Source organism: Arachis hypogaea, chromosome 15 (genome assembly GCF_003086295.3).
Source record: "Arachis hypogaea cultivar Tifrunner chromosome 15, arahy.Tifrunner.gnm2.J5K5, whole genome shotgun sequence".
NCBI lineage: Eukaryota > Viridiplantae > Streptophyta > Magnoliopsida > Fabales > Fabaceae > Arachis > Arachis hypogaea.
Window position 1 is genome coordinate 156,162,517 of NC_092050.1, and position 13,680 is coordinate 156,176,196.

The window sequence follows — 13,680 nt, forward strand, 5'->3', positions numbered from 1 at the left end:
AGCTTCACCTAAGGGATCTTCTTCTATGACTGAATTAGATCAGATCTTCTACCATTTCTAGGCATGGTAATTTTGAGGCTTCTTCACCACATCTAACCATTAGTGGTAAAGATCTCAGCTATGCCATACTGTAGATCTTCCTTTTGCAAGGGTCATCATCACCTTAGTCGCTTGCTTGTGCATAGCTTCACTGCTACTGTACTTCTTCTCTGATAGCTTACTTCTTCTTTCCTGTGACATGACCGAAAACTAGAGAGAGAAAAGAGAGAGAGGATTGAAAAGCTTTCAATGGATTTGATGAATCAAATTAAAATGAGTAAAATCCCCACTCCCCATGCTTAATAACGTGTGAGAACAATAAAAGCCATCAAATCACTTGCACTTTCTCTTTCATGTTACCGAGGCAATTAAAGCTAGTTCATAAAATTTGAATTCTATCAAAGAGGAGAGTGGATATCCGAACCCAATCAAGCACTACTCCTTTCCTTCTTTCTTTTCAATTCGGACCAAGGTTTGTTGGGCTTGCAACAAACATTAAATATGGGCTTGCACAACAATATCCTGGCCCAAACAATATAATAATTCAGCCGCACATCACATAGCAATTTTTTGCCCAAAGCTAAATATTAACATCATATTGGGCTTGTTTAATTTTCAGCCCAGCCACAAAATCTCCATAATAACAAAATTATTAATCAACTAATGTGAATTAAAATTCAATTTAATAATTTTACCATTAATTATTTTTAACAATGTTTGATCATCATCAAAATAATTTTGGAGTTTTTCAAACTCATCACTTCCATACATGGAGTACATGTGTATGAGAGATGTTTGGACTTGTAGATCAAATTCCAATTCATTTAGAGAAATATAATCTTCCATCTCTTGTGCTACGCTAATTGATCCTAAATCAACACAAGCCTATAAAACAGTGGCAGCTATTAGTCCATCTGGTCTAAAATCTGTCCGTACAAGCCTTCTAAACAAATGCAATGCCTCCAATGGGTGATCCGAATGGGCATATCTTGCAATCATTGATGTCCATGAGAAAATGCTCTTTTTGATAATCAAATCAAATATCCTTCTAGCAGAGGCAAGGTCAATGACTTTTGCATACATAGTTATTAGCAAAATTTCAATAGACTTCTCTTTATCGCATTCACATTTGAGTACAAAAATAACCTGAGAATACACAAGTCCAAGTTTGAATAATGAACAATTATCCTATTTGTTTTCATTATTACTTCAGATATCCAAAATTGATTCCTGTGATATAATTTCTTTTTAACACCAAGAGTCGTATCGTATTTTTTAAAATATGAAACATAATTGACCATTTCAAAATATTAGAATGAAATACAAATTGACTTATCAAATCAATTTCAACTACCAACATGAATATTAAAAATAGTTTTCATCTTAGAAAGTGTACATACTCTTCCCATACCCCCATTTAAGTACATCTTACATTTAAATTTGTATATTTACTAATCAATTAATTTCTTTTGTGAAAGAGAGGAGGCTTTCCTTGTAAATCCATGTACCAAACATTCTTGTTTTGATATTAATATTGTGGATTACTTTTCCCGTGATGACATCAAAAGAAGCTAATTCATTGCTGTCGTCTCCGATATAAAATATTACATCACATTTGTTGCCCATTCTCATTGGACAACGAAAGTCTAATAGAAAGGGTCCAAGTGTGAAAAGCTTTACCCAAGATTCCTTCACACCAACTTCACCCAAAAGGGATATTTCAATGCGATTATACTGAGCAAAAGAGGAAATCAGAGTAACAGATTCGTTGAGCACTACCAAAGTTCTGATAAGACTATCATCATTTTCTTGCAGCCAAACAATTGATGTGGTTCGAAATGTTTCAGTGCTGAGGTTAAATGACACAAGTACGTGTTCTTCGAGTTCATTCGTGTCAAACTCGCTACCCCACCAGTGGCATACTCCATTCAAATACGCTATAGAAGCTTTATCTACATCTTCTTTCTTAGTCATTTCAAGATCAAGTTTCTTCCAACAATTACTTTTTAGACTATAAATTTGCCAAATTGTTAGAGCAGGCTCTTCTAATACCATTGGATCATAAATATAATATACACATTGAATCACTTTATAATCATCATTCACATTATCATAACCAAATCCATGAACACTTACATGCCGACCATAGCCGGGCTCATCATCAGTAATACCCGGAGGAATAATTTTATGCTCGTCGGTTTTGGGATTCCAAAGTCCTATTATTACATCAGGACATGGTCGTGTATAGTGACATATAATGCCATTAACACATTCTAGAACCTCGCCGGGACCATAACTCTCAGACAGAGTTGGCAAAACTAATGTAACCATGTTTTCATATCTCTCTCCAGAAAGTAAATGCACATTATTTTCATTATCGACGTTTAAACCCCTTTGGTAAAATAATCTCCATAGAAGGAGAGACGATGAGTGGGCAGTTTTAGATTTTAAATTCTCGTAGTACATGCTCTTAAAATGAGGATTCTCAAGTAAATTTAGCCAAGACTTTCGCACGCAGCTAAATCGTTTCAAGGATTTAACGGGTAATTTTGTTAGAATTTCCAGTGCAAGATCATTAGGAATTTGTTCGTTATGGTTTGCCATTTGCATTGAAAAAAAAAAAAGATGGAAACAAATAGAGATTAAGGTCTTGTGCTTGTGCTGTACCTTTTAAAATATAACGAACAATAAATTAGATTCCAACATAAAGTTTTGAAAAATTTCAATGGTACTACGTTTTTCTAGCTCTATTTGTTTCTCTCCTAATCAAGATCTCTAATATATAGGACTAAACATCAAACCAATCAAATTGATTGATTGGAAATATATATAGCAAATCTAAATAGAAGAAGAAAAAAAAAGGAAGCCGATATAAATTGTAAATTGTAAGTACTTGAATTGCATTTGCAATCACAAACATAAATGTATAATTATTATTTATTAGGCGTAGTTTATTCTTAACCAATACTAGATTCTACTGGTTTAAAAAGAAATAAGCATTTTAAACTGAAAATAACTACTTATCATTATTTGTTTTACTTTGTTGAAAAAAAAAATAAAAAAAATTTTGAAAGTGAAATTAAAACACATAATTTGAAAAAATAACAAATCAAATCAAGTAAAAATAAAAGAGATGTATTTTCTATTTATTTAATTGAAAGAATCATAGTCCCGTGAATAATGAAACCAAGGTTGGCACATGCCTTTAGGAGCAAAGGGTAAGTGAAGGTGTTCCCATGCCCACCAGTGTGTGAAACCATGGAAGTGTATATGTTTAAGGTTTCAGTAAAGAACCCAGTATTAGTAGAATCTCGAATCAACTTTCACAGGTAAAGGGGGCTTTTTGAAACTGCTAAGTGATGCAGAACGCACTGCTATTTGAGTAATGGACAATTATCTGATTTGTTTTCATTACTACCTCAGATATCTGAAATTGATTCTGTGATATAATTGAGGGTTTACATCGTAAAATAATTAAATTACACCAATGTCCTAAGTGAATTAATTTACATGCATGTCCTAAAATAAATTTATATAAATCGAATCAATTGAATTCAATTTATACTCTTTCAATGTAAATCAACTAAAGTAAATTTATAATTTACTATATATATGTTATATCAATCTTGATTCGATTTACTTGTATATGTAATAAATTGAATCTAGTTTATTGGATTTAGTACTACTACATAGTAATATAGTATTAACATTTTTGTCAATAAAAAAATACTCTCATTTCAATTCAAATAAAATATAAAAAAATCACAATGAATAAGAATAGAAATTTAACTTTTGTATTTTACTATTTTAGCTCAAATTTAAAAAAAAAATACTTTTTTTTTATTTAAATTTATGAATGAAAACAGAACTTACAAATTTAAGGGTACAATTTGGCTCAATTAAAAATTAGAGAGCTATATTGAATTGAAAGTCAAATTTAATCTTGAGTATTAACTCGAAGTTGTGACTTTGATTTTTCAGAGCATAAGGTTATCAAAACAATCAATTTTATACTTAATTTCACAAATTAAATGATAATTTAATTGATATAGTATTTTAATTATTTCTCAACTTACATATTATATAAATATAATTGGTCATTATATCTTGTATAACTATCTGTTACTTCTGACCCTGAAAAAATTATAGTTTTAACTCCTATGCCATTTTAGAAAGTTATATTTTATATTAATTTTTTTAACATCAATAATTCCAGTAATAATTTTTTAGATGCTAACGAGTCAAATGATAATTTTTAATAAACTTTTAAAAATCATTTAATGTTCCGTTTTACATTCATCAGTTTATAAAAATATAAATTTTTTGAAATTTGAACTAAAACACAAAAGTTGGATTTCTATTCTTATTCGTTTTGATTTTTCTTTATATTTTACTATGATTATCTTGCTTATTTTACTAGTTGCAAATTGTTCTATTGTACTTATCACTTGTAGGTTGGACAGTGAAATGAAATGTCCAATAAGACAGAAATTGCAGAGCTGAAATTATTTTTTGAAGTGGAAACAGGATGTACTCTTTTTCTTTATATTTTCAAAACTGAGATGCAAAAGAATGGTTTAGTACTAGTTCAGCTTATTTGAAATAGTTTGCTTTTCGGTTTTTAAAGTTGTGAAATTATTATCCTACAGGCTTAGCACTATCTGAATGGAAAACATATGATATAGTGAACTTAATAGAAATTAAAATTTTTGTCATGTACTTGTTACTTAAGGACAAAACCAAACTCCTCTTGCTTCAATATAGCTACTACTACAATGTGCAAACACAGTTGAAGCTTCAGATATCAATGCTCTCATTGCACCTGATAAACCATCATTAGCAGACAAACTGGAGAGATAATCTAATCTGGTTTCTGCAATGTTGAGCATCCAAGAACACTGAAGCATCATTATTATTGGTGATGAAGTCTAGTGCTATTTTCAGTGCTTCCATGGTCTCTTCATTTGGAGAAAATTAAATAACATTGGTCTCAGCATCAAGAGAAGCATAGAATCCTTCCATTTCTAGATCATCAGCATCATTATCTTGGCTCACATCAACTTGATTCCCAAAAGACTCATCTGTCGTCATTGGCAACACAGTGCAACATGTTTTGTGATGAAATTCTTCTCCAATAGCCATTCCACTTAATGAAGAGGGAAATAATGGAGCTTGAAGGTTTTGTGTCTCAGCCAAAAATGGGGATTGAGAATATTCTGCCAGTATATTAGCAGGGTGATCCAGCACTGCTTGGGCTAATACACAATATACAAGACGAAAAAGGTAAAGCGAAGTCAAATAATTTATTTTAAAAAATTCAATGCATTTAAATATAATATTTTACTTATTAAGAGTTAAGAGTTTATAACTTTATATACTTGTTTGATGAATGACATTATCAAGCAGAGTAATATATAGTCATAGTTGAGGAGTGTAAAGTGCAAACCAACTTTTGCCAAGTGAAGAACAGAAATTATGTATAAGTCAAAGGAAAGAAATCTGTCTCTTAATCTCTGATGTTGTAGCTTGTGGATGATAATTGCATTAAATTTGATCTCAGGTGAGAGTCCAAAAATTCTTGCTAACATTGGCGCAGGGATAACTCTTTGCTATACATCCATAAATCATTATTACTTTCTGCAGGAATTCAAGCTTTATGAAATGCCCAAATATATAAACTACATATAAGACAAAGTTTAGGAAGAATAATCAAGAGTCAATTAACTCTTCACTTTCTCTCTTTACAAATTTCTTTATTAGAAATTAGTTATATGAACATCTTAAAAATGAAGACCAAAAAAAGAGCAAAAGATAGAGAGGGATTGAGATGTCTTGTTTTCGAATGTTTAAAATAAAAATTTCAATTGTTTACCCCCCCATCATTAGCAGTATCATTACTTGCTAAGCTTAACAATGTTGAATCTGAACCATAATCCCTTTCTGAAGATGCATGACAAGGCAGGTCAATGTAGTCTAAGCCCAACCTTAGTGTACATAAATCATCAACACATGGGCCTATAATGCAAAGCACATGAATAGTCACAGTTTATATATGCTACAAGCAGAATAAACCTGGTTGAGTAAGAAAATGACAAAATTGATCAAGCACCTTGCCTATGCCGGTCAAGAAAAAAAGGTAATTAGTTACTACATATATAACCTTCGCTTATCTTTACAAATTACTATTTTTTGGTTCCAAATTAGATGTTACTTTGAATTTTCTCTACCTAGTAAGAAATAAGCTACTACTTGATAAGAAGTATAACTATTCCAAGTTTTATGGATTTACACAAATGAAAATTATGATACTAGACACGTTTATTGTGTCCATGCATTGTTTTGGATCAAGAGTGACATAAGTTATTTAGTTTGATTTACATAATTGAGTGAATGTTCATTAGTTTGATTTACACTAATGGAGACTCGCTCCTACGCAATTGTTGCGAAACCAGGCATGATCGAATCCTCGCCGAAATCTGAACACAATTTCTTACATGTGTCTGCAGATTGTGAAACAGAAAGTGACAACATTGACACAGAGAAAGACATATATTGGTGGTGTGGTTGGGGAAGCACTGGAGGAAACAAATGCAAGAACAAGAACGGAAGCAGTGGTGGCGGCAGCATTTCTGTGCCGCCTTTCGGTCTAGCTACCTACAAGATGCAAGAAGATCTATGGCTGAATCCAGAGCCATGTGAATATGAAAGGATATCATATCTGTACAGTGCTGCAGATTCATGGTTGAAACAGCTCAATGTTTATCACCATGACTTCAACTTCTTCACACAACACCCTACACCAACAACCTTGTAGTAAATTCCCTTCATTAACTAAATTAACTACCCTTTTGGTTAGCTTTCAACTTCTGACTCCGGCATAATAACAAAATATTTCACTTCCCTTGGGTCCAAATTCTGAGAAATGTAAAGTTTTGTAGTTAACCAGAGAGATAGAAAGAAGGGGGTAGTTTTTTTTATTTATTTATTTTTTTACCAATCAATTTCAGTTTCTTTTGCTATTTTCTAAGAAAAGGGTAGCAGTTTGTAGTTGTAGGTAATAACTAAATTATGATAATGTTTTGTACATTAGTCTTTTTTTTCTTACTTTTTATTTTCATGACTCAAATTTGATAAGACTGAAAAAAAGGATTTATGATACTCAAAATCAAAACATTCTAATGTTGAGAAAAATAATTTAAAAAAATTATTAAGTTTAACAGAAATAATCAATATCAAATACTGTTAGTTTTGTTGACAGACAATACTTAATTAACTAACAAAAAGAATGACATGACAATTAAAAGATTATCTAACATTGTTAATTATTTTAAAATTACGCAAACTCTAATTTCTCAAATAATTTCCTAGTCTCCGTTTCTATATTTCTCAAATAAGTTCATATTCAATTCGGTCTCTATTAATATTTTATTGGCAACCTCTACAAATCAAATACCCTTCTAGCAGATCATTTTGCATACATGGTTATTAGCAAATTTTCAATGTACTCCTCTTTAATAAGAGATCTCCTACTTGTATACAACTAGATATAAGATTTAGAAATACAATAAATTCTATGTCAGTGGTCAGTACTCTGATGCTGCATTTGGTTGAATAAATTAAACGCTTCCACAACATGGCCAACTTTCACATAACCTACCATAAATATTATTCTCACATATAAATATTAAAATTATGTTGAAAAGTTTACATACTCTTTCCAGTTTCCATATTCCATCAGTGATATAGTACACTACAGAAACTTTATATACATCTTTTTTAATCATTTCAAGCTTAAGTTTCTATGAACAATTATTTTTTATACTGTAAATTTACCAAATTGTTGGAATAGGCTGATATGAAAAAATTTCACCAAGTGAAATGTGCTATCTTCATTATTATTGAATATTAACTATTGATAGTAATAATAATAAAAATAGTAAATAAACTAAAATCCATCATGATTGATGAAGCAAATTGTAATGCCTGAACATGTCATATGACAACTTCTATATATAGAGATATAAATACAATAATTAAAAGACCATGTCTTAACCTATTATATATATGGAATAATTCTTTAAATAAGATAATAATAATGGTAACCGGTATAACTGCAACACACATGCCATGTATGCTAATGGAAATGCAGAGAAGTATTCTAATTTTTTGTCATACCATTTGTTACAAACTTTATTAAATTAGAAAAATACTATTTACACTAAATATTTTTGACATTTATATAAAAATACGGTTGTTATAAAATAATCACTTATTTAAATGATTTTTTAGTTAACAAATTAAAAAATCTATGTACAGTTGTTAAAAAAAATACTAGTATGAAAATAATATTTATCATAAGGAGACATGTAATGGAATTGAATTAAATTTGAAAATCCATTTAAGGTAACAACATTAAATTACAACATAATTATTAAAACCGTCCAGATAGTGTAAGAAACTGGACAAAGAAGAGAATTGGTAAAAACCGTAAAAATTGATTAGACCTGACCGGTTTAGAAAAAGCAATGAACCGAACAGATTTAAAAAATTCGGACCGGTTGAAATTAAAAAAAAAAAAATTAGAAAAACCCAAGCCCAAAGGCAAAAAGACGTTGTTTGATGTTTTTATTTTCAAAAAAATAAAAGAAGCCTAGCTTAGTCTTTCCTGAGCCCATCCCCACCTCTATCAGAGTATCACTCTCACCTCAACTTCCAAAACGACACCACCCCCAGCCCAGCTCTCTCTCTCTCTCTCGTCGCTTCTCGCCTCTCTCCTCAGTTGGTTGTGGTTTTCGACTTCTTGCTTCGAGTCTCGCCATCAGCTTCCTTGGCGCAACCAGAAGCTGGTCCCGATCTGGTGAGTTCTGACTGATTAGATAACCGGTTCGGTTCCGAAACTATGAGTTGCAGTAGTTTAATTTGCTTTGAAACATGTCATGTTTTGATTTCCAGTTCAGTGACCCATACTGCTAGTAGTAGCTTTTCTCCTTTATGCATGTTGCCATTACGGCATTTCTTCTTTAGTATATATCATTGATGTACAATGAAATATGCTGTTTGGCTATTCAATTCTCATTTCTGATTTATAAGAGGGAGGGAGGGAGGGAGGAGAACAACCATCGCTTTCTGCAACTCGCTCCCTTCCCTCCAAAACCCTCTAAACTTTCTAAACTTCCAATATGAACTCACTTTTCATTGTTTTTCATGTTATCCTGCTTGCATCCTCAGTTCATCTTACTAATGCCTCTTATGAATATTTTAAACTTGCCCTTGTTTGGCCAACAACCTTTACTCGTATCCATGCACCTGGAAGGATGATGACAAACCTCCCACAGCATTTCACAATACACGGTCTTTGGCCTACAAATTTCTCGCTTCCTTGGCCAGAAAATTGTGCTCAGATAGAGAAGAAGCATCATTTTGACCAAACTTTGATGGTGAGTTAATTAATTAGACTTTTATCTATTTTCATTTATCTTGTTACATAATAAATTAATTATTAATTATTTTTATGATTTATTCTCGTAGACATCGACATTGCAACGTTACTTAGAGCATTATTGGCCAAGTCTAAAACCACGAGTATCGAATATGAAGTTTTGGACGCAGCAATGGGAAAAACACGGATCGTGTAGCGCTGAAAGGTTTGATCAATCTAAATATTTTGGAAAGGCTGTATTTATTACACATCGTTTGGACATTCTAGCCGAATTGAAGAATGCTGGAATAATTCCAGATGGAACTAAAACTTATAGTCGCACTGACATTGTCAATGCAATAAAAAACACTAAGACTAATCAAGTTGAGCCCGAACTTCTGTGCGTCCAACATCAGAATGATGTGTTATTATCGGAGATTCGCCTGTGCCTTGATGCTAATTTAGCAGGACCTATTCCATGTCCTATTGATAGATCTCCAGATGTTACTTTATGCAAAACAATGTCCAATCTCATTATAATACCTGTGTAATGTTTGTTTGAATCCAAATATTATTATTATTAAGTGTGAAAAATAGGGATCAATTATTGATTCCCCATAAATAAATATGCTTGTATTCAATTGATCAATGCTCTTTAAGCGTTTCTGATGACAATTCTCTGAACCTTGTATTCTTGTATTCTTCTTCTTGCTATTCTCTTCCTGATTATTAAACTCCTTCTTTTTCCAGGTCTCTCGATGGATCTTAATTCCTTTATTATTTCATTTGTTATTATCATGTCACTTAACACTTTGTCAATTTACTGTTCTATTGAATTTTGCTCTATTGAATTTTACTGTTACTTCTTCATACATAATTGGATAAATATACCTCTCAGTCAAATTTTATACTGTAACACCCTTCTAAAGGAGGTGTTTGTGCTTGTGTATGATGTTACCAGAAAATTGATACCAATAAAAAAAATCCTGCATTCATAGATAAGAATAACGTTAAACAGAGAATATTGAAGACTTATTTGTGATCGAATCCTATTCTAAGAATAACATTGTAATTGTTAACAAACACCAATGCTTTAAGATAATTAACTTTAAATGCATCCCCAGGTTTAAATTCTTGAAACAATCAAATGGTAACACACAATCTCACTCTTGTAAATAAACCACCATAGTACATGATTACTTGTCACAACAAAATTAACGATCAAATTATAATCAAAACTTATTTTAAACATTTAAAATAAAATTAAATCATATTAACTATTAAAAATATTTTTAAATAATTTAAAAAATGTTAGAGACAAAAGTATACTAAAAAAAACATGTGAGAATCGTTAAGAATCAAAGGTGTTGTTATGTTCTTATTATAACAAGTTGTATATGTATCATGTATCGTTATTAAAATTTATTAAATGTATATTATAGTAATAGTAATACATATGAAATTAATCAAAATAATAAGTATTTTATTTCATGGAAGTAAAAGACAGTTTAGACCAAAAAATTTATGTACCAAATTTCTCAATCTTTTTCATATTTATAATTTGTAATTTTTCAACACACTCTTGCTTGCAGTGCGTCTTGGTGGTGCTGTCAGCTTAACCTTCATTGTGTGGATACAAATCCATAAAGAATGGGATTGGGAATTTGGGATTGGCATCATTGCTATGTTACTTATTAATACACTAGTATAAATAACTTACATATGCTATTGATGCAAGCAATGCATCAAAATGCGGAGCAAAGTATCACTTTCTCTCCAACCAGTGGATTTAGTATGGCAAGCACCACCATCTGGGAGCAAAAAATTGAATGTAAGTTACTATGTCAAATAAAATTTTGTAAACAATTTTAGACAAGCTATATGCTAACTTATGGACCTGTGAAAATATTGAACCCATTCCAACCATCATCAGAAGTTCTGAGAACTGATTTTTGTTGAAATTGAAAACGGCTTTCAAATAGTACTGGGCAAGGAATTGTACAAAACATAAAAACTTGGTACAATATGCTAGTGAACCAATTATCTGAAAATATTTAATCTCAAGTTTTATTCAATTGCAAGCATACCGGTAAAACACTGTTTATGCCTGACATTCCCAACTTGTAAAAGAAGGTGACAGTAGCCATGCCCCTCAATGTTGGACTGAAAAATGAAAATACAATTACTTAGAACTCGAGCACTGCACATTAAAAAAAAAAAAAAGACAAATGAATCCTAAAATTAATAACAACCTGAACATGACTATTTCTGCAGCTTTTCTCATAGATTTGTATCTCTGGTTGAGAAAATCAACTACTTTCATGTAGCATCCTGACTCATGATTGTTTCTCGGAGCAACTTTCACCGTCTCAATGAGGAAGAATTGCATATAAACAGGACAAAATATCAAGAGTGCTATTGAAACCTGAAACCAGTGAAGCAGTGTACTTTGTTACTAAGATTCATTGTCAACAGGAAGCATCCAAAAAGGGATTCAAAATATGATATGAATATGCATAAAAAGGTAATTACAGATGTATAATTATGCACCATGAAAATGTAGCTTTGGGAAGAAACCGAGCAAGGAAATTCCCAAGAACATGTGAAGCAGAAATCCAACCAATTTTCGCTTGACGTGTGTGGATATATTCATGGTGTGTTTGTTTGAGCTGAAAATGGGAGGAAGGAAAAGGAAGGGAAAGAAATTGGAAGGAAAATAGTTATTTTTCTTTGTTTGGTTGGGAGGAGAAATAGGAGAAGAAAGAAAATGGGATAGAAAAATATTGGTGGGACCCACTAATTTTCTTTCACTCCAACAATAGAGAGAAAATGGAGAGAAAACTAATTCTCTTTCTCTACTTCCAATATTACCCCTTTACTTTTTTTAATATATTTTATAACATAAGGGTAAAATTGTCTTTTTATATTATTTCTTTCCTTCTTATTTTTCTTTCATCCAAACACATCTAAAGAAAATAAAAATCCACTCAATTTCTTTTCTTTCCTTTCTTTCCTTTCTATTTCTTTCCTCTCTATTTCTTTCCTTCCAACCAAACATAGCCTCAGTGAGATAGAAGCAAAACTAGCATCTTCCTTAAATTGAAGTGAAAATGTGAAATAGTGCAAATGCAATAAAATCTATTAGTAATATATTAAAAGACAGTTAAAGATAGCTTCTAAATTTATTCTTAATTTTTTAGGTTTTTAGCATAATGCTATTTCAGTTTAAATGACTTTAAATTTGTTGTTAGTTTTTTACTTCTCTTTCTTTATGTCTCATTATTTATTTTTTAAATCTTAAGGTCCCATTAAATTTATCAAGCGGTTACGAGGAATAAAATTAATGCCAATTCCATCTTAAGATCCCATTAAAATTATAAAACGTTACACCTAATTAAAATCTAGTAAAATCCATGTAAATTCTACCTTAAGTTTTCATTAAAATTATGAAAAGTTACACGTAATAAAATTTAATGTACAAAAAAAAATTTATTTTTAAGATCCCACTAAAATGATCATATGTTACAAAAAATAAAAATTAAATGTACAAATTCTTTTAAGCTTTCACTAAAGTTAAGATAATCGATCTATTTTAAATGTAATCAATTGTAATATTAATTTTAAAATGTAATTAAACGGATTTTTAAATATAACTAAAAATAACATAATTATATATTATGTAATCATATATTACAACGGTCATTTTAATGGTTACAAATAACAAAGAATAATATAAATATATGTACGTCTAAACATATATTTTTAATTTTTTTTATATAATCAGATATTATAACTGCCACTTTAACGATCACAAATAAAAACTTCTATCTTTGCATTATGTCATAGGATTCTCATAATACTTTTATCTTATAATAATAACCTATCTTTCTATAATATTATAGGATTTTTTCTTAACCTTAACTTTTTATATTTTTTACCTTTTTTTTTATGTAGGTTACACTATTGTTTTTAATGTTAATGCTAATTCTTTTTAATAGGTATGAATTTAATTAAAATCTAATTCCTTCTCTTCTTTCATACTCATCATTCGTTCTTATATTTACTATATAAATCAATATTCACTTTACATATTTTCTTTATCTTCTCTCACATAATTTTATACCTCTTTTTTCTTCTCCATTTTTGCTAATTTTTTGCACAACTAGAATTTGGTTAATGACTATAGTTTTTTTTTTTTAATTTGCTAAACATCTATAACAATA

At 30.5% G+C, this 13,680-nt stretch overlaps 1 protein-coding gene, 1 long non-coding RNA gene and 1 other non-coding gene across 4 annotated transcripts; 1 reads left to right on the top strand and 2 right to left on the bottom strand.

The window, feature by feature from the left end:
- Positions 1-4,701: 4,701 nt before the first annotated feature.
- LOC140179565 (uncharacterized) lies at positions 4,702-6,299 on the bottom strand. The gene is made up of 2 exons (XR_011873086.1): positions 5,490-6,299; positions 4,702-5,294 (listed from the first exon to the last, which is right to left on the bottom strand). It is a non-coding gene; the product is annotated as an uncharacterized lncRNA (long non-coding RNA).
- A 2,351-nt stretch (positions 6,300-8,650) lies between these two features.
- Positions 8,651-10,106, top strand: LOC112751640 (uncharacterized). The gene is made up of 2 exons (XR_011872605.1): positions 8,651-9,476; positions 9,568-10,106. It is a non-coding gene; the product is annotated as an uncharacterized protein (transcript).
- On the bottom strand, positions 9,685-12,186 carry LOC140179035 (uncharacterized). 2 transcript variants are annotated; one of them, XM_072217331.1, is made up of 4 exons: positions 11,990-12,179; positions 11,710-11,882; positions 11,545-11,620; positions 9,685-11,268 (listed from the first exon to the last, which is right to left on the bottom strand). In XM_072217331.1, exons 1-4 carry the CDS (start codon positions 12,008-12,010, stop codon positions 11,203-11,205), a joined length of 336 nt encoding a protein of 111 aa, XP_072073432.1. In that variant the 5' UTR covers positions 12,011-12,179; the 3' UTR covers positions 9,685-11,202. The 2 variants fall into 2 exon arrangements, with proteins under 2 accessions (XP_072073432.1, XP_072073434.1); XM_072217333.1 differs by having other exon boundaries at positions 10,873-11,268; positions 12,008-12,186.
- Between the last annotated feature and the right edge of the window lie 1,494 nt (positions 12,187-13,680).

Coding starts and splice junctions, on each gene's coding strand:
- LOC140179035 (XM_072217331.1), bottom strand. CDS start 12,010: ATGGTGCATAATTATACATCT. Junction 11,883..11,989: donor TGGTGCATAATTATACATCT/GTAATTACCTTT, acceptor CACTGGTTTCAG/GTTTCAATAGCACTCTTGAT. Junction 11,269..11,544: donor GCATAAACAGTGTTTTACCG/GTATGCTTGCAA, acceptor TTTTGCTCCCAG/ATGGTGGTGCTTGCCATACT.